General features: G+C 35.0%; 2 protein-coding genes across 4 annotated transcripts in view; both read left to right on the plus strand.

Annotated features, from left to right (window-relative positions):
- LOC138705839 (organic cation transporter protein-like) overlaps positions 1-1,971 on the plus strand; it is a 230,006-nt gene extending 228,035 nt beyond the window's left edge. For both annotated transcript variants that reach the window (XM_069834514.1, XM_069834513.1), the window contains exon 11: positions 557-1,971. In XM_069834514.1, the coding sequence (XP_069690615.1) occupies positions 557-709 (153 nt within the window). In that variant the 3' untranslated portion in view covers positions 710-1,971. The remainder of the gene's footprint in view (positions 1-556) is intronic.
- Positions 1,972-23,362: 21,391 nt separating this feature from the next.
- LOC138705840 (organic cation transporter protein-like) overlaps positions 23,363-27,602 on the plus strand; it is a 106,341-nt gene continuing 102,101 nt past the window's right edge. The window contains exon 1 of one of the 2 annotated variants that reach the window (XM_069834518.1): positions 23,363-23,459. The gene's annotated coding sequence lies outside the window, so the exon portion shown is untranslated. Of the gene's footprint in view, positions 23,460-24,838; positions 26,464-27,602 lie in introns of those variants that run through there. The other variant, XM_069834516.1, reaches the window with a different exon arrangement.

Genomic DNA, 27,602 nt, shown 5'->3' on the forward strand with positions numbered 1-27,602 from the left:
GCAGTTTATGTTCCCTAACCTCACTATTGGATGTAAGACAGTTTGATTTGTTCGAAGGAACATTGCCTGTATTGTTATAAATTTATTTTAGTATAATGTTTTGTTTGCTTTAACAGAGATTGGAAAAGAGTCAAAAGTGCCTAGTGTAAACTGAATAGAATAATACATTTTGAAAAGCATCTTTATTACTTGCCTTAATTTACACACCTTTCTTAGTTTCATAACAAAATACCGTAACAATTTTCTTACACAATTGAATTGACATATTAGAATTGTTTTTATAACTGGTATTGTGAGCAGTCCTTGGAACTTTGGAGATTTGTTGAAATTTAGACAATCTTACTGATTACGAGAAGAAAATGTGGAATTGAGAATTGCAGGGCAACCAAAAATGCACAAGAAGTAGGGTAATCCTCACAGCAGTTTTAAATGGAAGCAGTAAATGAGGAATATATTGTAGTAAACTCATTTTAACTTTCAATTCTTTCTTTGTGATTAAAGTGAAATGTTTTTCATAACATTTATTTCTATCACAAATAACGTTTATCAATTTCAGGCTCAGATTTTCAAGTCGCTGCCCTTCTTCCTGTTTGGTGGTATTTCCATCGCATCTGGGTTATTGATTCTCTTGGTTCCTGAAACACTGAACCAGAAGTTGCCAGATACTGTGGAAGAAGCGGAGAGTTTGGGTCGAAAGCAAACCACATGATGTAGCAAGTTGTAACTAGTACTAGTTATGCTTTAGACTTGTGCATCTCAGACTTCCGGCCAACTCTGTGTAGAGCGCGTGCTTGTGTTCGTGTGAGAGAAGCTGCATTGTTGATACTGACCATGAACGATAGAGTACAAGTACATTCAGTTCAGTGCAATGGACAGTGTCAGTTTTAGGATGCATGTGTGAATGTTTCTGTACTTAGTATTAAGATTCTGTGGGCACATGTCCACTGAAAAGCTTTTGCTTAGATTTTTAAAGACAGCAGTGACATATGTCTTATCTTATTTTTGTAGATGTATTGTAAAGTTTCTTATAATGAAACAGTGATGGAATTGGTAATTGGAATTCTGCATTCCAGAACATAAAAAACTTAGATGAACATATTCATCTAGATTAAAGATCTCAACAGTGTGTCCAGTTCAGGTCTTTTTGGAACTCAGAGTTTCATATCATATCTGATCATTAAATAATTGTTACAATTTGATGTATTTTTATATTACTAAAGAAATATTTTTAACTTACAATTATTCCTTCATATAAAGAGTAAGGGATTGCAGGACTTTCCTGTTTTTGTTAATGATCATAATATTGATAATGAAACTCTTAATTAAATATATAATCTCTCATGCTGCTACACTTTCAATCCTGGAAATTAAAAGAATAAATAATAAATAAAAATTAAATTACAAAAGTACAATCTAGAACAGAGCGGAAGAGCAGAATATACGTGATTTGTAATAGATAAATTGACATAGGCTGTAGAAGGGTGTAACAAGATCGGAAAGTTGAAAGTTCATGGAAGTACCAGTATGTACAGTTCCTGTTCATGAAATTGTGTAGATATTATCAACTTTTCACTATTTCATGTGGTCTGTTACAGTCACTTTCCATCTTTTCTAGTGTCGTCATAAACTTATTTTCCTTCAATACTTATAATAAAAGCTGTTTTGAAATTAAATCCTTTCTACATAATGTTTCAGTCCAGTTAAATTTGTAACTATGAACAAACTTCAAAATTGGTTGCATTCTTAATTCTTCTTAAATATTTTATCTCCATTTATGATCGAAAACGAGACCTTTTCACATAATTATCTAATCTCTGCTGTTGGTAGTTGTTCTTTATTAAATTTTTTAACAGTCCATGCATAAATTCTGTCTTATCAACACTGGTTTAGTCAATATCTTATAGATCTTAGAGTCTAGTATTCTTTTGAAAGTGTGGAATGGGGTATCACTATAAGTTTTTAATTGGGAAGAATATCAAAAGATATCTAATTAAAATATTCACTGTAACACTGAAAAGAAATCATTCCTTCTAAAAATAACTTCTTTGTTTAAACAATTCGTTAATAATATTTATAATAATCGATTCTCTGATTGAGATTCTGATGTACCCATGTAAATCTATGATCAGGTAGTACATCTCACTTGATGATATGTCAGAGGAAAAACAATTGTTTGTATGCATCTGAAGTCTGACTAGTGTAATATGTAGCTAGTTGGTAATGTCTGCATCGGAGGGGGAAAGGAACTGGCCATCCTACCCCATTATCTCCTGGCCTAGTTGCCTCATAAGTGGTGCCTTCTTGGTAACCCTTGTGAGGTTCAGACCTGTCGTCAGACAGTTGACCAACAACAAATAATAAGCGATGTAAAACTAATTTCGAAATTGTTGTCGGTATTTCACTCGAACGAAATTCAGTAGTTGTATGAAAACAATAATTAATATCTGGAAACATTTCTTTGAGGGGGAGAACTTAAAGAAAATTTCGAGGGCTGAAGCTTCCCCAAAGAGTATCTAATGGCGTAATTGGTAATGAATATTTGCTTTTTTTACTCTCTAGCCTTGAGATCAAAAGTGAGAATGAAAATGTGGGAATTATAAAATGATTTCGTTTTTTTCTAATTTCTTCTCCTCATATTCTTTCTTTTCCATATGTTTTATCTCACCTTCACCTTATTCTCTTTTCTTTCATTCTGCCCCTTTAACTTTCTTTCACTTTTTATTCTTCTGTTTTCCTGTACCCCACTTTTATCTTTGTTTTCATTTCTATTTTATTTCTTTCTCTTATTTCTTCTTTCTTTATTCCTTCCTCTTTGTCATTCTTTTCTTCCCTTACATTCATCTATCCACTCATCGAGTTATTCACGTACTATTCCATTCATTCATAATGTCCATGTTTCATTTCGTTCTATCCATTTCTAACACAATTCTGAAGATAGATCTATGCTAACGAAGCAGACTTTGCAGTAAATGAACACTATGGCAGTAATTATAATAGAACTATTTTATGAACAGTTTTAACTATATCTGTTTCAGTTAACTTCCTGCATTAGAGTGCAAACTAAATATCGACATTCTCTTTTTTCTAAACTTGTTTATAATTTATAGCACCAAAAAGTAACTTCGTGCTTTATTTTCTAATACATTCTAATTGGAATGTAGAATTTGGAATATTTTCTCTGTGTTCTTCAAAATTTTTTAAATATTTGCTGAATAATAATATTCCCATTCCATCACTGTTACAAATATTGGGACCTTTAATAAGAAAAAAATGTTTATAGATGTGTGAGAAGACTGTCCCAGAGAGATGTAGGCTAAGTTGTCTGTTCAATGAATGAACTTTTGACAACGACTCTAACACAATGTGACTGATTGTGAGTAAAGACAACTAATCCCAATCAGATTTGGGAATGAACCTGCAAGCTTTAATGTAATACATTTTACATACAAAGTATTCAGGGTTTCATTTGTAATTATTGTAATTAATTAACACTTAGTGTACTTCACTTTGAAAAATAAAAATTATTATTATTATTATTATTATTATTATTATTATTATTATTATTATTATTATTATTTATTATTTTTTTTTTCATAATCATTATCATTATCATCATCATCATATGTAAAATATCCATAGAAGTCAAAGGCCTCGTATATTGATATTATTTTTTATCTTTATCAAGTTCTTCTTTAGTTTTTCAGCCCATCATGTGTCTTCGATTTCGAATTGCTTTTCTGTTTTAGGATCCTATGCAATTAGTCCATAAGCTCATTGTTTACAAGCACATACGTTTATTCAGTACACTCTCTTATAACACATGAGCTTATATTATGTCTTGCAGGAATGGAGCAATACATATGTGAAGGGTCAGATGTTACAGTCTGTGAACATAGGCTACTGTACAAATCGATGTGCATATGCATTTCAGCTATGGCCAAAAAACCTAGATTATTACTTTTTGACATCTTGACATTTGACTTTCAAATTATTGATTTATTAGGTCGTCATAGTCCAATTATCTCAACAATCTGCGACTCAATGTTAAAAATACCTAGAGCATAAAGTTTGTCCTCATTCATTTCTTAACATAAATAGTTCTCAAATCGCCATTAAAAATGAAAAATTAAGTTCACAATAACAATTTTATTCCTGAATTCAGGTGAATGGTTATCAGGCGATAATGAGTGACTAGATTTCCCCTCTTACAGATAATACCATTGATGTTTGGGATCCATAATCATGTCAACAATCTTTCATCCTCTATGTAAACCTAGCTGTTAAAACGGAGGTAAAAACATTCTTAAAAATATCCGTTCCTAAAATTTGCCACTGTAAACTGTAGCCTACTTAGATTATTCTTAAATCCGTCTCTGGCTCCAGCATTGTCATGTTGTGTTACTTTTTATCAGTTTGTAACCTATATTATATTCACCATCAATCAGATTTAGGGTATAGTATCTTTCATCGATTGTAACTAAAGCTATTTTTTAATTTATATACATCTTTATTACACACTTTTATCACTAAAGATTTAGTAAACTTATTATATGAACAACTTCACTGTGTTAATTGAAACTAAGATGGTAATTTACCCTAATGAATGACTAGTTTCAGCTTGATGTTGGCCATCTTAAGATTTGTTTTAGATTTGTTTGTCTTCAGATTTATTTGTTTTAGTTTTTCATCATCCATTTCATTTTTCTTGTTCATAAATATGTTTAACTCTTAAATTGTATTTTATATTGTGAGAATCTACTGGGTTAATTACACTGTACAAAAAATTTCAACTTTTTGTAGCTCATAGAAATGAAAATATGCGATTTTAGTTAATTGCCATATGCTGATTTCAAATCTGAAGTCCGTTTTTCCCTATCACCTAACAATTCTTTGTGAGGACGTGTTCAATTTTTCGCAACATTCAGAATATTGTTGTGTATTCATTAGGGTGTATCGAAAATTATTTTTTTTTAAACTGAAAGTGGCTTGCGGAAAAGTTACGACTTGTGGCAGAAAGACTGCAGGAGAAAGAAAAATAAATGTAGTCAATATCTTATGTCTCTGCATCAATATTGAAGATTCAAATTTATAACGCATACTTGTAAAACTTATAACGACAGTCTGTATATCTGTACAGCTACCCCCATCAGCCAGATCTTTTAAAAGTAAGCAAATAGAGTACCGGTATACAATAAGGGAAGCATCTGGCAGTCAAGGTAGTGTCTGCCCAGAAGTCGTATTTGGTAAGCTATGCTGGCCAGGTTTGTATCGCTGTGGTTCCTGTGAAATCGTGTATTATATAAGTGATTTAGTGGTAGATGTAATAGCTTTTATGCCTGCGTTGTCATGAGTGGAAAAAAAGAATTCCACACTCGCCGTATGATAAGAGTAGGCTACTTTGTTTGGTACACCAGAACCGATAAGAGAGTCGCAACTTTCAACCTATAAGGATGTGATAACACATTTTCTTTGGATCAGAGAGTTAAAGACAAATGAACTAGGTGGAAAACACCCTTCAGTAAAAGACATTGCTTATGCAATTGCTGTCAAACTTACCGAGGTTTGGAAAGCAGCTTGTCTTCCTGCCATCAACAAGCGTAGAGTGGTGAAAATGATAAAATTATACCATAGTAAATATCAGAATATTCTCAAATCGCACAAACGAAGTGGGCCAACCTCAAGGGCGCATGAGCAAGCTTTCTTTTATTAATAAAGTTCGAAATCTGTTTGATGTGTGCACCTGTAAGTGTTCGGATCTGAAAAGCCTCTGTGAATGTGGGTTAAATAGGAAAGTTCCATCGATAGAACTGTCCTTTTTAATAGACCAGAGAAATTAACAAAATATGATGATTGGTAATATCGATATTGTGATAACGAAGACAACTTAAAAGGGAAGACGCTCATTCGCCATCAGTGTGAAGAAATATGACTTCGATTCCGAGGAAGAGAAAAACAGACATCAGTTACAAGCTCTGAGTCTTCACCTTCGCACCACTTGGAACAGCAGTGAAGTAGTTAGGATTCTGACTTCAAATCGAAGACTTCTGCTGCTCAGGCCCGCTTGTCTCTACCAAAATTATCTTCAGGACAGGTTTGTTGAGGAGAAATGTGGCTCTAATTTCGACAGCCATAATATCTGATACAGAAGTTGCAGATCTGCCATGTCACACTCAGGCCGTTGAAAGATGTGTAAAAGTAGTAACTGATGCAGCTAAATCGCTGTGTAGAAAAGAAGCTACAGATCTCTGCATTCGAGCAAGACTGTGATCAAGAAAAAAACTGAAACCACTCATAGAGCATTAGGCTCAAATGTACACCGTACATTCGTGTGTTAATGCTTTCAGTATTTCTGTGGTTATTTGTTTTTTGCCAAATGCTAATGCACAAATATATACCAACATGTGGTGCTTCCTGAAGAAAATGTCTCCAAATATAGGAAAGCAGTTAGGCGATAATCAAAACACGGGAATTTTACTGGAAGCAAGTAAAGAGATAGGTTTGGAAGTAAATCCCGAAAAGACAAAGTATATGATTATGATTCGTGACGGGAATATTGTACGAAATGGAAATATAAAAATTGGAAATTTATCTTTTGAAGAGATGGAGAAGTTCAAATATCTTGGAGCAATAGTAACAAATATAAATGATACTCAGGAGGAAATTAAACACAGAATAAATATGGGAAACGCCTGTTATTATTCGGTTGAGAAGCTTTTATCATCCAGTCTGCTGTCAAAAAATCTGAAAGTTAGAATTTATAAAACAGTTATATTACCAGTTGTTCTTTATGGTTGTGAAACTTGGACTCTCACTTTGAGAGAGGATCATAGGTTAAGGGTGTTTGAGAATAAAGTGCTTAAGAAAAAATATTTGGGGCTAAGAGGAATGAAGTTACAGGAGAATGGAGAAAGTTACACAACACAGAACTGCACGCATTGTATTCTTCACCTGACATAATTAGGAACATTAAATCCAGACGTTTGAGATGGGCAGGGCATGTAGCACGTATGGGCGAATCCAGAAATGCATATAGAGTATTAGTTGGGAGGCTGGAGGGAAAAAGACCTTTAGGGAGGCAGAGACGTAGATGGGAAGATAATATTAAAATGGATTTGAGGGAGTTAGGATATGATGATAGAGACTGGATTAATCTTGCTCAGGATAGGGACCAATGGCGGGCTTATGTGAGGGCGGCAATGAACCTCCAGGTTTCTTAAAAGTAAGTAAGTTAGGCGATAATCATTTCAAAGCTTTTGTTAGATTATGAAATACAGTAGCATGCAAATTAATCCGAATAACGTAATTACTTATGCAAAAACACTCAAACGGGATAAAAAAAAAGGATCTAAGACATACCTCAGTAATCTATGTGGCCTCCCTTGTTCCTAATAACAGCTCTGAGACGATTTGGCATGGATTTCACTAATTTCCCACAAATATTCTTCATTTCTTCATCGCGAAACCAAACACCAATGAGGGCAGAAATCATCTTCTCCTTTGCAGAACAATCCATTTTTTGCATTCTTCTTTTGCAAATTGACCACAAGTTCTCAATGGGGTTGATGTCGGGTGAGTTGCCTGGCCAGGGGAGTACCTGAATATTCTTCTTGTTGAAGAATTCTGTAATTTTTCGAGACGTATGGCATGGTGCCAGGTCTTGTTGGAACAAACCTCTGCCATCCGGAAATGATTTTTGCAGCTGGGGTACGATTCTGGTTTCCGATAAGTGAATATATTTGTCAGAATTCATCATTCCCTTGATAGGTATTAATGCTCCAGGCCCTTCATGTGTAAAACAACCCCAAAACATTACTTTAGGGGGTATTTGGGTGCTTGTTGGAGATGAGCTGCTGTTACTTTTTCAGATCCTTTCCATACGTAAGAAACACGGTGGCCGTGGACCTCGAAATGAGACTCATCGGAAAAAAGTACATTCTTCCAGTCATTCACTGTCCAGTGTTGATGTAATTTTGCCCACATTAAGCGTTTTTTGCACATAACAGGGGTTAACAGTTGCTTCTTAATAGGCTTACGAGCCCTTCGTCCAGCTTCCAAAAGCCTACGCCGCACTGTTGTGATGTGAACATTCGCCCCAGTGGTAGCCATTAACTTGCGGGTTAGGTCGACAGCAGTTAGTCTAAGATTTAATTTACTTTTCCTGACAATTAAACGATCATCTGCAGGTGAAGTCTTCCTTTTCCGGCCACAGTTTCCTTTTTTCTGGGGTGGGATCCAGTTTCCCTGTATAGTTTTATGATCGAATTAACAGTAGCCAAACTGATGTGACATTCTGCAGCAATTTGCCTCTGTGTCATAGAAGAATGCTCTGCTAATGTTATAATTTTAGACCATTTTCGTGGAGTTGTATCCATTTGTGAAGACGACAGAATGTACACAGGATTGCAGTATTAAGTCTTCAACACAACTGAAATGCTTATAAGTACAAAATGACAGGCAAAATGTCACATATTATAAAAAAAATAATAACGATAGATCTTCAACAATGGAATTACACGTACTACAGATGTCAATTAAAGCGGTATGAGCAGCTGTGAGGCCAACAATGACAGAATATGTAAAAATATGTCGTGTTCGGATTAATTTGCACGCTACTGTAGTATCACACAATGCTGCCAAAATTAATTTTCCCAGTATTAACATTATAGATTATAAATTTCACTTAGAACAGAGTTGGCTTCGAAAAATTAAAGGAAACAATATATCAAACCAGGAGCTCCGGAACAAAACGTCTGAAATTCGAAAGTGGTTAAAAGTTTTTATGTTTTGGTATTCCCTGTTTACCAGCATCAGAAATGTCAGATGTTTATGCAGAGTTAATATCAGAGACTCCTCTTGTTAGTGAATGTTTTGAATCTTCTCACTATATTCTGGAAAACTATATCTAAACATCAACATTCCCACCTGAATTTTGGGCTAAAGCACCACAATTTCGAACTGTACGAACTACAAACTCAGCAGAATGTTACCACAATGGACTGCAGTATGAATTTTGTAAGACATGAGACCACCCAATAATTTGTCGTGTTATCATTATTACTTGTGAGATTTATTTCCACCTATTGTTTTCCAAAAGTTGTCGCCACTGGTCAGAGATATATTAAAATAAAAAACATAGACTACATTATGAGGAGGTACTAAAAATGTGAGAAGTAGAAATGAGGACAGTAAAAAAAAGCTGAATGGGCAAACACGTAACGAACTATTCATCTTGAATCAGTATGAACAACAAACTTCGAACAAGGGTAATTTTAAAGTTGCAATGAAAAGGTATGATGTCACTATTACCGAAATATAAGTACTTAATTAAAATTATTCTCTTATCTCCTCTCTCCCTCTTCCTTCTCTACTTACTTTCCTTTACTTCTATCCTATCTTTCTCTTCTCTATCTTTATATATCTACAATTACACTCTAATAGTATAAATAAATCACATACATTACTTTACAATTTTACAATTTATTTACTTACCACTGCCGACATTGGGATTCGATCCAGGAACCTTCACACATTGTTATTTATCCATAGGGTTACCATGAGAAGAAATTCTATAGGAGGACATGGAATCTAAAATAAGAGGACACTGTTGAAAAAAGGAAGACTTTTTAAAAACTGGTATGAACAAAATTAAAGATAAAAAATGGCTCACCTTCGTTTTCTCACTAGTTGCTGGATCAGTATTACATCTGTACTTATTGGTGGAATCCACTTTATGCAGAAGAGCCTGAAGAGACAAACTTCTATTTTGTAGCAAATAACTATGGAATTGTTCACAGGACATGTCCTTGAAATTATATTTCACAATGATGATACCTGTGACTGTCTCCTTTAGCATGCGATTTCATTGTTTCGTTCATTGAGCAGATATTAGGGAAAATACTTCCTCAACACTTCCATTGTGACTTGGGATAGAGAAATAGAATCAACATTTTTTTTTTTAAGTTCTGAGAAAGGTTCAGTGCTCGCAGAACTATTGGAATTGAAGAATTCATACCATTGTTTATCTAAAGTTAAATCTTTGTCAAAATTAACTTGATTGGCAAACCGTATCTTTGTACATTGCAGAATTGATCAAATAGCTTAGAATCATGAATAGTGACATTTTTAGAATGTAAGAATTCAATGCATGTCAATAGGTCATCCATTTTATGTTTTTTATGTGCTCCAGCTTCAACCATTGAAAGCTATTAAATTCTTTCATAGGTTTTGACCATTTGTTTAGATATTGTATGCAAATTTCATAGAAATGTATTACATTTCCATTCTGTATGGAACCCATTTTCATAAAATGAATTTAATGACTATTTTACTTTTAGTGGCAAGAATTCATTTTTCAGTGTATTCTGCAAAGAAATTAGAACTGACATGAGCAAGTCATAGACTTCCACTACAGAATTATGTTCCCTTTCAACACTTAAGATTTTAGTGTAGGAGACGTACATTATCGAAAGAAGAAACCAAAGATACGGTTCTGAGAACTCATTAAAAAAAAAAAAACTCATGACCTGGAGGCAGATGTTGATGACCTAAAAATCTATTTAAAATTATCATTAAAATGCCCTTAAACTAATGGAAAAATTACATGAAATTAAAAGAAAATGAAATTTAAATATTATTCACCATACTCGCACCACAATTTCTTAAAAATTAATCACCTTGTTTCAATGACTGCCCTGCAAATCTCGAAGAGAGGAGGCAACGTCCTGGAATTTGGCTAAGATAAAGGAAAAGAACATGCAACAAAATTAAGGTTTTAAGGAAAAACTATAGATTTTAATGAGGGTTTACAATGTGTTTCAATCAGGAGTGTCCATGACAGTGCCTTCATTCTCCGTCTCGTCCTTACATGCTTCACTTTTGTTACGAGATCTTCCAGATGAGATAGTGTGAATGACAAAACAAATTGTGGGCGCAGCATGTGTTAAAAATACTATATACTACAGTAGAAATCCCTTCCGAACCATGTTGAGGACACAACATCCTGTCCAGGACATGGTGAAAGTTTCCCCCCCCCCTTCCAAACATAAATTCTGAAGACACCCTCGTATCGACAAAAGAACAGTAGCGGTGAAAGTCCTCACTTAAAACTAAGCTGCTGTCAAGCATTTTATATTACTTCCGTTGTGTGAAGTGAAGCCTTCAGTGGAATGAGGGATGGTCTTTAGAGTCTGTTCCAAACTATAAAACTCAACCTTCACTGTTATTCACTTAGCCTATTCAGTAGGTAATTACTACTGATCTATTTGGGTTAGAAAATGATTTAACAGACCTATCGGTAAAGAAGAAAGTAAAATGCATTCCAAATGATCTAAAAATTCTTCAAAGTATTAAAAATAACCAAAAAATGCCGAAAAAATACAAAAATGACCCATTAGTTCAAAAGCGTCAAAAATGCAATATAAGAAATTGCTTTTTTACGTTGATATTAACGTAGAAAGGATTTCTATATTAATAGGCATCGTCCTAATGTGAAAAATAAGAAGATGACTTTTTATCAGCATCCGCCCCTACTCACGACTCAAACTGCGACACGATATAAATTATTCCCCGTCATTTGTCTCATGGCAGGGTGTCACTGCTCTATTTCTCGCTCCTCCGACAAACTCTAACAATAGTATTCGTCACATTATTCAATATTTATATTCTATATATTCTATTCTATATATTCTATATATTCTAGTTGAAATGCGAAATGCCGGACATTTCAATTTTTTTTTTAAATGCCTGTCGGACAGGATAAAATGGTTAAAAAAAAAGGACATGCCCTCCTTTTGTTCAACACTTTAGCCATTAAGCCAAGAAGACAAGTTACAAATCAACTATCAAAATCATCTATCTGTAGAATTGTAGCGACTATGATAATAGTATATAAACAAAACAAGAGATGGCGTAACGTAAACGTAGTACTAAATACGTTGACAGGTTATAAATTCGTACTACTGAAGTAGCAGACATTAGTTCGACTATGGAAGCCAATGTCAGTATAATAGTTCAACGCGAGGAAAATATACGATGGACTTTAACGTGGATAGATATTATATCGTCACTAGAAAGTGTAAAAAAGTGTTCACTTTTGTAGAAAATGTAATACTGTTATTACCAGACTTTTTTCAAATATGGAAATCAGTGTAGTAGTATAGTGCAATGCGAGAAAATATACGACATACTTTGACGTGGATACATATTATATCGTCACTAGAAAGTGTAGAAAAAAAGTGTTCAGTTTTGTAGAGAATGTAACTTACTTTCATCAGAAGAACCAAAGAATTGTGTGCATTGTGAAAACCAATTGAAAGTTAAAACTCACAAACGATCGTAAAAAAATACTTGGTTTGAAGAGTGTAAATTTTCAATTTTGCAGAACATCGTTCTTATAAATTGTTGCCTTCATGAAATTTCTTTACTAGTAACTAGTAGTGAAAGTAACTTAAGCATAGTTACCGTATACGAGTATGTGTTTCTTACAAGACATCGCCAAAGTGTACCCAAGATACAAGCAGAAATTAAGTTCAAGAGCTTATACTACTCGAATAGTCGAAGTGAATGTTGAATAAACAGAATGGTGAGTACTAAATATTATATACACTTAATTTAATCGCATTATCTCTATACACTATATAACCAAATCGTGAATTAAAAAAAATAACATGGCGGTATATAACTGTTATAACTACCTTCTAGCGCAGGCCTGCAGAACTCGCAAGTAGGGGAAATATGACGTCAGCCTCACTCCAGTTCTATTGGGGATGATCGACTTCCGCCGCGAGAATGAATGTTGATGCAGCCGAGCGTAACTAGAACGCCATGACCGCACAGGTAGAAAAGGTGGGTGGGGTAAGAAAGGGGAGGAAAGAAGTCGCTCTGAGGAGCTACGGTTCTGCAGGTCTATTCTAACGTCATCAATGACATCATACCTTTCCATCGTATCTTTAAATTTACCCGAACGAGATATCCCATATACAGCAGGGCCTACTTGAGGACCAGGTGAGCACAGACTGAAATTTTCATTACAGCATTGTCCTCGTTTTTAGGCCTTTGTCCGGGGGGATTTTTAAAAAATCAAGAAATGCCCTCCTTTTCGTAAATTGTATGCCTGATATTTTGAAATAATCTGCTTTGACGCCTTTTCAAGTAATTTGCCTGTAGGTGGCAGTTGCATCGATGGAATATACTCTTTGCCAACGATCATAAAACTCCCTTATTCCTCCTTGTAAGGCCCGTTACACACTTGAAGAGATCTCGCTAGCGAGAAATATGTTGCGTGAAAATTCAGAGATTAATGACGTCGATTCAAATGGACGTCCACACACTGGAAGAGATTCTCGTTCGAGACGAAAACCTCAAGCGAGTTTCCTGCTCAGGGGTTTCTAGTAAATCGCAGTGTGTATGTAAATCTAAATAGATATTTTCTGTTCTCTTTAATAATATTATTATAGTTTCCTTGACTTTCATATGTAGCTAACTGTAAAATCATTATTATTAAGTTTTTCGTGATTATTTAGTAATAAAATAGATATTAACTAATATACTTTTAAATATGATATAACCCTAAATCTGTACTGTAAATATTTTCTAATAAAATAGATATTGACGTAATTTAAAGTACTAATATAGGCCTAAGCCTAAATCTAAGTAAGGCATTTTCTGTTCTCTTTTTTTAGAACAATGTCCTTGTTTTTTAAACTTTGTGTTCTCTTTTTTTATCGTTGTGAATCTGGTCACTCTATCTTTTGGATTCCACAAACAATTCGATGAAGCGGATGCTTTCCTCCTGGTTCACTTCTCGCACCAACAAGTGTCGGTGTTCACACTACACGAAACGGGAGTAGCGAGGCTCTTTGATGCGCGTCCAAAAAAACGCCTGTGAGGTGGCTCGCCGCGAGGCTGTTTCGCGGAACAAATTTTGGGGTAGTAGGCCTAGCCACGCCTACACTTATGCGAATCTTGCCTCGCGAAAAAGTTACGCAAGTATGTTGCGCGCAATGTAAGTGCATCTTAAGGGTAAAATGTGAATAAATGAATTGCAGCGAAAAAAAAAATTTATATTTCACGTATCAACACAATAAGTGATTCCTGGTGTGAAAGAAAATTTCAAAAAATATATTTTTTCATGGTACTGGCATGTCGTGATAACCCATTGCGTATGTGCGTAGTTGCATTGTTGTCGAGAAAGCATATATGCTGCATTTGTGACCATGTGAACTCAGCAGCAAATGGATTTCTGTTTGCTTTACCTGGGATCCTATTTAGTCCAATGAGAAGTTCCGTTTAATTGAAACTAGAGTAATGGCACCTTAAAGTTTTGTTAACGTATATCTATTATAGTCAGTTTCTGAAAAAAAAAAAAAAAATTCAAACACCCCCCCCCCCTCTCCAGAACCAACTTCTGGCTGCGCCACTGTTTAAATCATTTGTTCGTCGTCATATTTTATACTGTTATTACTTTTGTTCCGTACTGTAGACAGCACGCAACGGACAGGGCAAACGCCTCTAGCGGTCAGACCACCCCACTTTCACCTTGTTTAAGCTGGCTTCCAGTACATTGCAATAAGCCGAACCTATACGTGTTCTCTGTCTATGCGGTTTTGAATGTAAATTACATTTTTTTCTTTAAAAAAATACCAGTGCTCTTGTGAAGGACTCAGAATTAAAACCTACTGAATTATTGTAGTATTTTGGAAGTTGAATGTATTTATAATATGTATAATAATATATATGGCTACTGCCGCGACTTCTGATGCAACGTGTACGACATTTTGACAAAGGGATTTTCCACTTACCAGTTATGCAGGTAAAAAGAAAATTATAGATAAAGGTAAACCAAAACTGCCGTTAAACAATTTAACGAAGAAAATCGCGACATAGCAGTATTTATTTAGTAGTAGTATTTATTTATTTATTTATTTATTTAACCTGCTAGAGATAAGGCCGTCAGGCCTTCTCTGCCCCTCTACCAGGAGATTCGAACTGTATTATGAACAATAAAATTACAATTAGGCCTAGTATTAAATTTACAATTACAATTACAAATAAAATTACAATTAGTATTAAATTTACAATTACAATTATAATAAAAATCAAAATACGAAAAGATTACCTGACTAATTAAAGATAGATAATTTATCAACAGTAATCTCACTAGACGTTTTGATTTATCTAGAGAAAATCAAAACTCGAGTGGGATTTAATTGACTATTACACGATTAGAAGAAAGTATATAAAGATTAGAAGTAACGAAGTACTCCAATACAATAAAAATATTAATTGACTTACGAAAATACAACTGTCTTCAAATGTATTATTGTACCATCTCAACATTACAAATATTACGCTAGATGCATGCTAGATGGGAGTAGTGAGCAATGCCTTGTCGTCGAGAAGTTCTCGATCTATTATACACGATGGCAATGTTACTAGTCAAGAAGGCTTTGTTGATTCAGTTTCATTTTTATTAAAATGCAACATTCCACTTCAATTATCCGAATCCCAGCAATCAACGTCACTTGACAGATGATTTTCAATAAATCTTAATATTAAACAATCTCTGATACGTGACTATCCATAATATCATATAGTAGAAGCTATAACATAACCTAACTAATATACTGTACACAAGTGTTAGAAAACTTTTAATTAACGACGATGACATAAAAAATAAACATGAATAATTTTAAAAGGAATAATTATTGAATGTACAACTTTCAAATTTGAATGTGGTTGGTGGTTCAATTGATGTTATATTGGACGTGTGCGTAATAGAAGTGGAACTCATTGATTTAGGCCTAAATGGTGTATTCAACTTATTCAGAATTTCCGAATGAATAATTTTAAAAGGAATAATTATTGAATGTACAATTTTCAAATTTGAATGTGGTTGGTGGTTCAATTGAAGTTATATAGGACGTGTGCGTAATAGAAGTGGAACTCGTTGATTTAGGCCTACATGGTGTATTCAACTTATTCAGGATTTCCGAATGGTGCTCTTCATTTATTTGTAAATCGGATTTCAGAAGATGCATAGGTATGATCAGTGATTTTTATTAATTCTTGTTCTTGAATGCCAATGCGAGTCATATTTGAAACTGCTGTGCATCAACTGGAGTGGTTTGTAATTATATATATATTTTTTTTTTTTTTGACGTCCAGACCAGCGCAGTTTCAAATGTTTGCAAACAAAGAAACAAATGCTAGGGATGCGATAAAATTAAACAAATGCTAGGGACGCGATAAAATTGTGCGATAAGCAGCCATGATTGGTTGAAATACGTCCTTTCGTACCGTTTTATTGGTCAAAAGTAGTGTGACGTAGTAAGAGTGTAATAGTCATTGAAAAACAAAGAATATTTTATATTTACTGAATTACAAATTAAACCTAGAATAACAAAATTGTATAGCGATTAAATTACTGGATATTGAAATATTTTGTGATAGATTAAAGAAACTATTTACAAGAAATCAATTACTGACCAAGTGCCTAGTAACTTTGCGTTTGAATTCAATTTTATTTCGACAGTCCCTGATGCTAGCAGGTAGCGAATTCCAGAGTCTTGACAGGGCTATTGTGAAAGAGGATGAGTATGAGAAGGTGCGATGGGATGGTATTGTTAGTATTGTTTCATGACGAGAGCGTGTGTTCAGATTATGGTGGGAAGAAAGGTAAGTGAAGCGAGACGACAGGTACGAAGGAATAGAAGAGTTCAAGATTTCGAAGAGAAAGAGAAGTGAAAGTAAATTTCTTTTCTTATCTAGTTTAAGCCAACTTATTGCTTCCAGGGATGGGGTAATATGATCATATTTACGAACATTGCTTACAAAACGTACACACAAATTATGAGCACGTTGAAGTTTCGTTTTGTTGTCGCTGGAGAGGTCAGTCAGTAAAATGTCAACATAGTCAAATACAAGTGTCTGCACAAGGGACTTTTTTTATGCAAGAGGGGAGATGAACATTTATCCTTTTTAGCACATGGATACTTATACGATACCCTTATTTTAATTTGGATCTAAACGAAACTCTATAATGGCTTACCGGTATGAAAGGAAGTGTGAATTATTTTGTTGGCCGTGTGTTCTGTTTTCGACGGACAAGATCGTGAGGAATAAAACGGGATTTTCAGATTTAAATAATCTATATAAGGTAATAAAGCGTCTTTCATCTTAAAAAAGTCAATTTAGAGTCATTTTTGAAATGGAAAATCTTTAGTACAGTGCAAAGACTCGACAGGCCATTAGTAATCATATGAAAATTGACAATCTAAAGCACAATGAACTTGCTAAAAAAAATCACTGAATATTGAAGCTCTTCATTGACGTTACGTGTTTCCTTGGAGTACATGGACTTGGCTTTAGCGGACACAGTGTATCAAGGGAGTCCGTGAATAAGGAAAATTATAAAGATTTGGCGCTTTCGCTATCAAAACATGATCCACTTTTATGGCATAATTTAGAAACATCCACAGTTTTTCAAGACAATTCTAATTTGATACAAAATTACTTAATTTCCTTCGTTGCCACGGTTGCTTGGAATTATATTAAAAAGGAAATGATTGATAGTCCATTCATAGCTATTCCCTTAGATCAGTGATCATCAACTCGCGTATGAACGGACACGGGCAGTGCTTTGCTGTGGCGTGCTTACTGTACCGGGCAGAGGACCGGTTGTAACGTTGCGTTGTAGTGAACAGAGGCGGTTCTTGCCATCCATTTAAACAAGAGATGTGAGGAACAGAAAACACTTCAAAACGTATGCCACACTCAAGAAATACAATTTACAGATACATTATACAACTTACAGTAACGAATATGGCAGATACGAAGGTGGAGAGCGTGCAGTATTAGTTCAACAATTGAAGTAAAATGAGCTAGAAGTTGTTTAAGATCACAATGTTAGTGAGTCGGCTGTGCGGTGACTAAGTCGTGGCAAATTATTGGATAGGTTCTTTGAACTGAGGGAGGAAACAACATCGTTCAGGAAGAAAAAAGAAAAGCCTGTATCATAAGTGAAAAATGAAAAAAATGATTTGTGAATTTGCCTTTTTAATGTAATTATCTGAATGCTTTAAATTATTTTCTACAAGGTAAGAACAAGATTATTGAACAGTAGATCCGGGGTTCGATCCCAAGTGGTGACGGGATTTTTCTCGTTGCCAAACTTACAGAACGGCCCCGAGGTTCACTCAGCCTCCTACAAAATTGAGTACCGGGTCTTTCCCGGAGGTAAAAGGCGGTCGGAACGTGGTGCCGACCACACCACCTCATTCTAGTGCCGAGGTCATGGAAAGCATGGGACTCTACCTCCATGCCCTCCAAGTGCCTTCATAGCGTGTGACGGGGATACCTTTTTTATATGACAGAGTGAAGGCGTTTAATATGAAACCACCTCTAATTATGGAACGTTAGCTTAACTAAAAGGATACGTTACAGCACATTTTTCAAAATTAACAACGATATAGGCCTACTAGTTTCTTAAGACTTTGGATTTCGAAGAATATATTCACACATAATGCGATGCGCCAGGAATTTGATTCGAGATTTAAAGACTAGGAAAATTTTCAATTTGATTTTCGATTATTATCTGTAATTGGAACTTATTGATTTACTTTACGACAGTGAATTGAAGGGCAAACATCAAAACAAAAGAAGTTTATATGACTTTTATATGAACTTTCCGATTGTACAGACATACATGTTAGGATCCATGTATCTGTGCGAACAGTAATTTTTTCCTATGATGAAGATAAACAAGCCATGTTATGAAACCAAGTATCGGATCACAACTTAAAATGTGCTCTCAGATTATGCACTATACCAAAGCTGGGCAGCAAGTGCACATTCTATTCTCTCACGGGGAGCCATATGATTTCTCTTCATCCCCTTTCTTTCCCGCCGATCACCACGCAGCGTTGATAGAGTGACGGATGAATATTGAGCGTCCCCGTTTAGAGTCTAGATCCGCTCTCGACGCCCAGCCCTGCACTATACGAAGAATAGTTCCAAACGTTGAGAAATTGCTGAGGGAGAAGAGAATTAAACAAATCCCGAAAAATCAGTGCTAATGCCAGTGTTGAATGACCTGAATGGAGTTAATTTCTGCATTACTATTTCTAGGGTTTTTATGTGTTTTGTTCAACATTTTCCCTAACAGAAGCAGTTTACACATTTACAGTAATTGTCATGCATTACCCGAATAATTAACATGAATTGTGTATTACATTTCTAAAAGTAATTCTAAATGTATTAACTTCTAACTTTGTTGAAAATAGGCTAGAATGTTTTTCAAATTGCTTAACATGGTTTATTTAGTTATTTCTATTTAGCCCTATCTTTTTACATCAGAAAACAATCATAAACCTGTGCAGTAAATTCATATTGTGGTCCCGCCGCTGAACGTCTGCCCTGTTACGACTTTCGCTTGCCCAGCGGGCAAGGCTTGATGACGACACAGTGCTCTGAGTTGAGGACCACTGCCTTAGATGAAACTACGGATGTCAGGATTGCCAGTCAGTTAACTGTAGTAGTTAGATATCCAATCAAAGACGGCAATGTTCGGGAAGGTTTTTATGTGTGTGTCAAATCGTGGAGGAACTGAAATGTGGTTTAAAATTAGTAGTTCAGAGTTATAATGGCGAAGTGGCAAAGTCTGGTGATGTAAGTGGATTGCAGGCTGGAGTAAGACAATCTTCCCTTGTACACTCTTTTTTCATTGATTTGCTCATCGTCTGAATTTAGTTATCTTACAGTCTACTAAGACATTCAAAGAATGCAAAATATTATTCCTGTCACTTAGTGGCCTCGCTCCATTTTTCTCTCAGTCTTTTAAGCCAACCTTTGTTTTGGATGTAATAGTGAAGACAAAACTTCCGAAGGTGTCTCCGACGCGCTGGAATTACAATGGTAGACTCGTATACACCGTTTCAGAATATCGTCAACTACTCATTGAGTGCTTTGAATGCACAGATAATTGGGGAATTCAGAAACTCTTAATTCGTCAAGAGGATTTCTTGCTTTGATGAAGACAGAGTTCAATTTTAATTTTCTGTTGCATGTACTTGGCGAAATAGTTCCCCTTACAGACATATTTTTATATTTTTCAAACCAAAACAAGTGACATTGCATATTGCGTTCAGAAAATCGGCGATTTCAAGACAACATGGACAGCTTTCTGAAGATTTAGAATAGCATAAAAAACATCTCTGACATTTCGAAGCCACAGGTTAAGAAGATCCGTTTTCATGACGTAGGTGATTTGGAAACATGCTATTGCAAATTATTTTCGAAGTTACTGACAACATTCTTGAATAATTAAATTCAAGCTTCAGTGATGTTGAAAATCTAAAATTTCTGGAACTCACAAATTTGCAAAAGCATTAAAATGCTCCATTTTCTCAAAGTGATTTTAATTTACTCGTACTACTTGCTAATTATGAACGTTTCTTTGATGCAGCGACTCTACGTTCCCAATTACTTGTAGTGCTCAGTGCAAAAGATAGCATTAGTATAAATAGTGTTAACAGTGTCAGTGAGTTGTTGAAATTTATTAAAGAAAATGAACTAGATGCGGTCTATTCTATTCTGAAGTTCAAATTTTGTGAACTTACGCTAATAATACCTACCCAAGATGCGAATTAACGGGGGGGGGGGATGAGGGAGATTTTTCCCCTGCTGAAAAGTTACCCCTTCTCATAAATTCATATTAACATCCCTGCCAGGGATAACTTCTATCCCCCTCACAAAATGTAATTATTTTAATACGAGTATACTTTATAAAGTATAAAGTAAGCAAAGAAAATAATATTGATGTATTATCATCACCGGCAAGCTGACAACAATCAATAACTTAGGAATTACACATCTTATCTTAAGCCTGCTCATGGATATAATTATTATTATGATAAAGATGCAAGACAAAAAACCCTAGTCAGAATGGCCGACTGCAGAATTTGAACCCAGGAGCTCCCGAATGTGAGTCTCAAATGTTACTGTCTCGAAGTATTCCATGCATAGACGGCAATTTGCGCTCAAATATTTTGTATTTTATGTAAGTCTTCTCTCCGACTATTTGTAAACCATTTTTTACATCTAAAATAATTACAACATAATTTAACTTCACAATTAAGTGAAATAAAAAAGATAAAATCTCAAAACTTAATCACGTTAAGAACACATCGTACACCCAGTAAAATACTGTCGTATGTCGAAACTCACATATTACTTTCGTAAATTATTTCCAATGCTGTTTCATTAGTTGGAGGTACGAAATTCTAATAATAAAATAGTAAATTATCAAAGGTTTTGGTACCTATTTATGAAAATATTTTTACAGTAGTATTTTACTAGAAATTGCATTTCCTTACAAATCACAATTTTCGTGTTACGACACTATTTTACTGTGAGTGCGACATGCTAAGCGTAAGCCAGTAGGCCTAGCCTACACTGAAATACGGATTTGTTTTGGATCTTTGGGGGAAAGAAAATGCAATTCTGGGTTTCGCCGTTTGCATTGCTGCAATTTACAGCCTTAACAATACAGTCCCTTCGAAATCTCATTTTTTCTAATAATTTTTCGCTTCTGTATCAACACCATAACACAATATAACAGCTTATTTTCCCACGAGTGTTACTTATTTGTCGCTTGGATCGCTAGTTGTATGACGCGTGCATGTCTGTCTGGCAGAAAAAGTGGCGTAGTTTTCTTACTGTATGAATATTGAATACTTGCCTATTACTTAGGCCTACTTACTTACAAATGACTTTTAAGGAACTCTGAGGTTCATCGTCGCCCTCACATAAGCCCACCATCGGTCCCTATCCTGAGCAAGAAGTTTTGACTCTGTAAGCGTTTAATTTCTAAAAATGGAATGGAAATAATAGAATTCATACAAGCCGTTTTCTGTACAAGATTAAAATCGCATTTTTATACATATTTCATGGATAAGTTGAATTTATCTAAATATGTGTAAATACTCGAGACATTTTTATTGTACTCGTATTAACTTTTTTCCTTGCATAAGACGTGTTCATTCGTGTACACTGGACTATCACGTTCTCCTTTTCGGCACGAGGTGTTCTCAAGTAGGATTACCATCCGTCCGGCAAAAGGAGGACATGGCCTCTTTTTTAATCATTTTATCCTGTCCGGCAGGCATTTAAAAAAAAAATTAAATGTCCGGCATTTCGCATTTCAACTAGAATTAATATGAATATTGAATAATTTGTGATATTATACATAGAATATCTAAACAAATGGTGAAAACCTATGAAAGAATTTAACTGCTTTCAATGGTTGAAGCTGAAGCATAAAAGAACATAAAATATGATGACCTATTGACATTCATTGAATTCTTGCACTCTAAAAATGCCACTATTCATGATTCTAAGCTATTTTACCAATTTTATTCTGCAATGTACAAAGATATCATAATCAAATTAATTTTGACAAAGATTTAACTTTAGATAAACAATGGTGTAAATTCTTCAATTCCAATAGTTCTGCGAGCACTGAAACTTTCTCAGAACTTTTAAAAATATGTGAATTCTATTTATTTATCCCAAGCCACAATGGAAGTGCTGAGAGAGTATTTTCCCTAATATCTGCTCAAGGGACAAAAGAACGAAATCGCATGCTAACGTGGACAGTCAGAGGTATCTTCATAGTGAAATATAATTTCAAAGACATGTTCTGTGAACAGTTCCATAGATATTATTTTGTTCGTCTCTTCAGGCTCTTGTGCACAAAGTGGGCTCCACCGATAAGTAGGGTACAGATGTAATACTGATCCAGCAACTAGTGTGAAAACTAACGTGAACCATTGTTTTTATCTTTAATTTTGTTCATACCAATTTTTAAAAAGTCCTCCTTTTTTCAGCAATGTCCTCTTATTTTAGATTCCATGTTCTCCTATAGAATTTCTTCTCATGGTAACCCTATACGTGAGCTTAATGCTTGGGACAGTGTTTGAAATCTCAGTTTATATGATGGCTACGGTGATTGCAAACATATGCGAAAGAAATGCATTAACTTTCTGTTTCTAACAATGTTGAGCGTAATATTCGCAGAATCTGCGTTTGGCTGTGATGAGTGATGACAGCCGTTGGTTTTTCTACTTTGCCCAAATGATTTAGCTTTTATATTTATTGTTGTTTTTTTGTTTACGAAGTGTCATTCACAAAAGAAAAGGCGTGTTTGACGGTGTTTCGTTATTCATGTTTCCGTACTTTCACATGATACAATGCTTACAATTTAAATGTTCGCAGTACATACGTTCGACCTTTCGCATCCCGGATAACCGGCCGACAACGGCTAAGAACAGGACACGATAACATTACGATCAGTTGTGTCCTGTGTGTCGTTCGAGCAGGATGAGAGCTCTCACAACTAGCTGAACAACCCGCGTTGCTTCGCAAGGCGTATTTAAAATACGATTTCGCTCGCCTTTCTGGAAGTGAGTTTTTTCTAAAATATCCCGCCGCCAATAAGGCATCATCTGCACATTCCTAGTCTAGTTTAAAGATCGAATGGGGGAAAAATATATACTGTATGCGTCTGTATATGTTTGTATTTGTATGTAGGGCAGCGGTGACCAAACTGGGTATCGTGATTACACCGTGTAATCAAAGACATTCATACTGGTAAGGGGAGTTTCCTGTACATTGCTCTCTGTCTCGCTCACGTACTAATGGTAAGCAGTGTCGGTACCATGTCGCTCTACAAATCCTCTGTCTATACGAGCAGGAACAGAAAGTTTCGTACAAAATGGGAAGAGGAATTTATTCGGAGAAAATGTAATATGTTGCTTTGCTCAACGGTTTAATTAGTAGTAGTATACTGAAGCGACACTACAGAGCATTACGCTGAATCACAGGCATAACAGGTATTATTATTATTATTATTATTATTATTATTATTATTATTATTATTATTATTATTATTATCATCAGCAAATGTTACCATAATTCTTATATACATGCCTCAATATATTGGACTCATCACAACTGGAATACTAGATGGACGACATGCACAACCGGATCACTAACAAGAAACACCTACTTCCCAACAATCCACGACCGACTCAAAAGCCATCACTTCAAACCTACTTTCGTAACAACGCAGTTTCTTTCTGGACATGGGAAATTTGGTACTTACTTCGACAGATTCAACATTCCAGCAGACATCGACTCTACATGCTCCTGCCACGAAGACCTTCACAGTGTGAAACACCTTCTATTTGACTGTCCTATTATTGAAGCAAAGAGATTTCATATAAAGACACATCTTCTGGACTGCGACACCGAATACAGGACTCCACTATGTGAAGTGATCAAAAAACCTTGTTGCTACAGAAAATTTATAAACTTTCTAAATTTTATCTTTAAAAGACAGTAGATACATATTTCACATTATCTGTGTAAAAATAAATAGTATAGATAAGTAGTATACCGTATAACAAAACTAAAACTCTAGGATACTGCTTGGTGAATTAGGGTTCTTTTTCGCGGATATTTAATAATAATAATAATAATAATAATAATAATAATAATAATAATAATAATAGTAATAGTAATAATAATAATAATATATAGGACTACATATTTCCTACGCTATATATCCATTTTAATTTATCTTTCAAATCTTTTGATGACTGTTATCAGTTATTTACTAGTTATTGATTTAATAATAATAATAATAATAATAATAATAATAATAATAATAATAACAAAACTTATAGCTTTATCAGCAGCAGTAATAATAATAATAATAATAATAATAATAATAATAATAATAATAATATAAAGAAACTGATTGAATATTACGTGCTAGTATAGTATTAAACTCCAAGAACTGAAATCAGCCTTCAATCATTGTCATGAAGAGGAAGATGACATAAATAAAATGTAAGGAAGCCAGCTATCTTGTGGCGAACGAAATAGCTAGTTCTCTTTAGCCAGCGTTGTCAGACACAGCCTAAATGGAGCGGAGCGCTCCACTATAACTCGTTGAGTGCTCCGGTGCTTCCACAGACATAAGCAAGTTCACGCTCCGACTGGACGTCTCTAGCACCACAACCGGTTTCGGAGCTTACAACTCTGACACTACTGTCTTAAGCCTTCCAAAGAGGGAGAGTTTTATAAAAGCGTAATGATCAAGGTGGCTGAAATAATTTGTCCAATGAAAGTGTTAATTAATTTTGAAAAACTGCGCATTTCTCGACTAAATATCCAGAAGAGAATTCAGGAAATTTCTGATTGTTCATGAGGAATATTATAAAAAAGCAAGAAAATTTGTATATATTTTTTATTGTTTCTTGATGACAGTGGTGACAACACTGATACAGCAAAGCTTGCTATTTTTATTCGCGGGGTTGATGAAGAAAGCAATGTTAGTGCACGAACCACCACTGGTTGTAGTTTTCATGCCAAGTACCTCTCCCCCGTCTCCTTACTTCTTGCACTGTCTCTCGCGTGTAATCACTGCCGTTCGAGGTTTGGTCACCGCTGATGTAGAGCCTATGTGTGTATTTATGTACTGTATGTAATCTGCTGTACATAACTACGAGTAATTGTAAAGAATATTTCGTATGTGAATGTGAACTGGAAGTCATTAATTCTGCCAGGAAGTGACCTCTCATTTTCCACCAATCAAAATGTAATCAATCTCAGTATTCTTAAAGGGGAACACAACACATACAGTAATATAGTAATTTTTTATCAAATTAATGTAGCCTACTCGTCCTTCAAAGCAACAATGCAATTGTTTTGATTTCCGGCTCGCCACCGTTTTCCCGGGAGAACGATTCTTAGAAATATTTAGTTAGTTAGCCGAGTAGTCGCGTACATACAATAGCTATAGCAGCAGGCCACGTGTCACAGCCAGTTTCTTCCTCATTCCGTGCAATTCAGTCGTTAACAGAATGTCTCAATCTTCGGTTTATGGGTGTTCCAACATTTCTGGATATGTATAGGCAAGGTCAGAAAATTCTTCTACTCACTTCCTAAACGAGAACGCTCTCCAAAGCGGCACTTTGGCATGGGTGCAGTTTTCCAAGAGAAAACACTTCATTCCAACATCTAATGCTGTTATCTGCTCCGACCGTTTTTTTACCGTCTGATTACGAAGAATTTGAGGTTATGAAGTTGAAATTAATGCCCGATAAGGGAAAAGGACCTACTCTTAAATCTGCAGATGTGAATGTATTGAAAGTACAAGATAAGAAACCACGAAATTTACGATATGAGACAAAAGAGAGGAAGGCGATTGTTTCCATACTTCTTATCTACAAGGGCAAGTCAATCGGTCTGTGATAAGAATGCTTCCATCCAGGGTTAATCTTTTTGGAGCCTACTTAATGTACCTCTCTATTCCACGAAACCTCGCTCCAATACCGCCATCTGCAGAGGAATTGAGTCGCAGAAAGTTCACCCGATTTCCAACACAGCACTGATATAGAGGTAGGCTGGTTTATACATTTTAAAATCATTTAATGTCAGACGCAGATCCAGAAGTTCATGACAGAATTTTATTAGTATTGGTTCAGAGAAAAAAATTAAATTAAATTAATTAATTAATTTATTTATTTATTTAATCTGACGGGATTAAGGCTAGAAGGCTTTCTCTTTCATCCTACCACACAGCACACACAGATGGGTCATTTGTAGAATTTGTATAACAAATGAGGTCCATCAATTTTTACCCTTCCCATTATTTCATTTATAACGATAGAGTTATCAATTCCTAACAGTGAGTAGTTTCAATACTAATGTAGTAAACGTCACAAGAATTATTTCCTTCATGTGAAATATTTCACGAGAATAAAATAAAATTCTCATAGTGACAGCTAAAATGCCGTGTCCATACTAAAGTTTTTAAAATGGAGCATGATTATGTCCAGATAAAGGTTTGTTTAATAATGTAATTGAGAAAAAAATTAAAGAAACATTTGATATTATCAAAACTTCTTCATTTATGTCTGAGTTTATATTTCTTTAAACATGATGACATAATTACTCTAGTCCAGTAAGTCAGTCAGGTCTGTTACACCATTCTGTTCCTATGGATACACAGTTGAAAAAAAAATCCCACAGATATCAGCACAAGCCAAGATGATGCACAAAAACCCATTTTATTGTACTGCTATGTTCACCCATTTTAATTTGGCGAGTTTGTGCGTCATACTCTTGCTTTGTGTTTTAGTCTAAGCGTGCATTTTTACTCTGTCAGATCTTTTTGTGTTGTGTTTTCCACAAATAACAACATATAAAGTCGAGATCAAGAGGACATTATAGTACACGTGTCCAGTAGTTAAGTTGCTATTTTCAAGATTTTTAAGCAAAAAAATTTTAGGTTAGCACATGCTTGTTTGCTTTGTCAAGTCTGTTACCTGTCAGATCTGTTACTCCAAGTCACGTCTGTTACATCATTCAAAACAGTGCTGTAAAGCAAGGTGAGTGTACAGTGGTTGATTACTATGGCAGAGACATTGCACTATATTAACATATGCAGAATATGCACTAAATAGTACTTTAATTTTGACGTTCTCAATTGTCCATTTGTTATAGTACAAATTTTGCAAATGACCCAAATACAAAAA

This window comes from Periplaneta americana, chromosome 9 (assembly GCF_040183065.1).
Source record: "Periplaneta americana isolate PAMFEO1 chromosome 9, P.americana_PAMFEO1_priV1, whole genome shotgun sequence".
In the NCBI taxonomy this organism is placed as follows: domain Eukaryota; kingdom Metazoa; phylum Arthropoda; class Insecta; order Blattodea; family Blattidae; genus Periplaneta; species Periplaneta americana.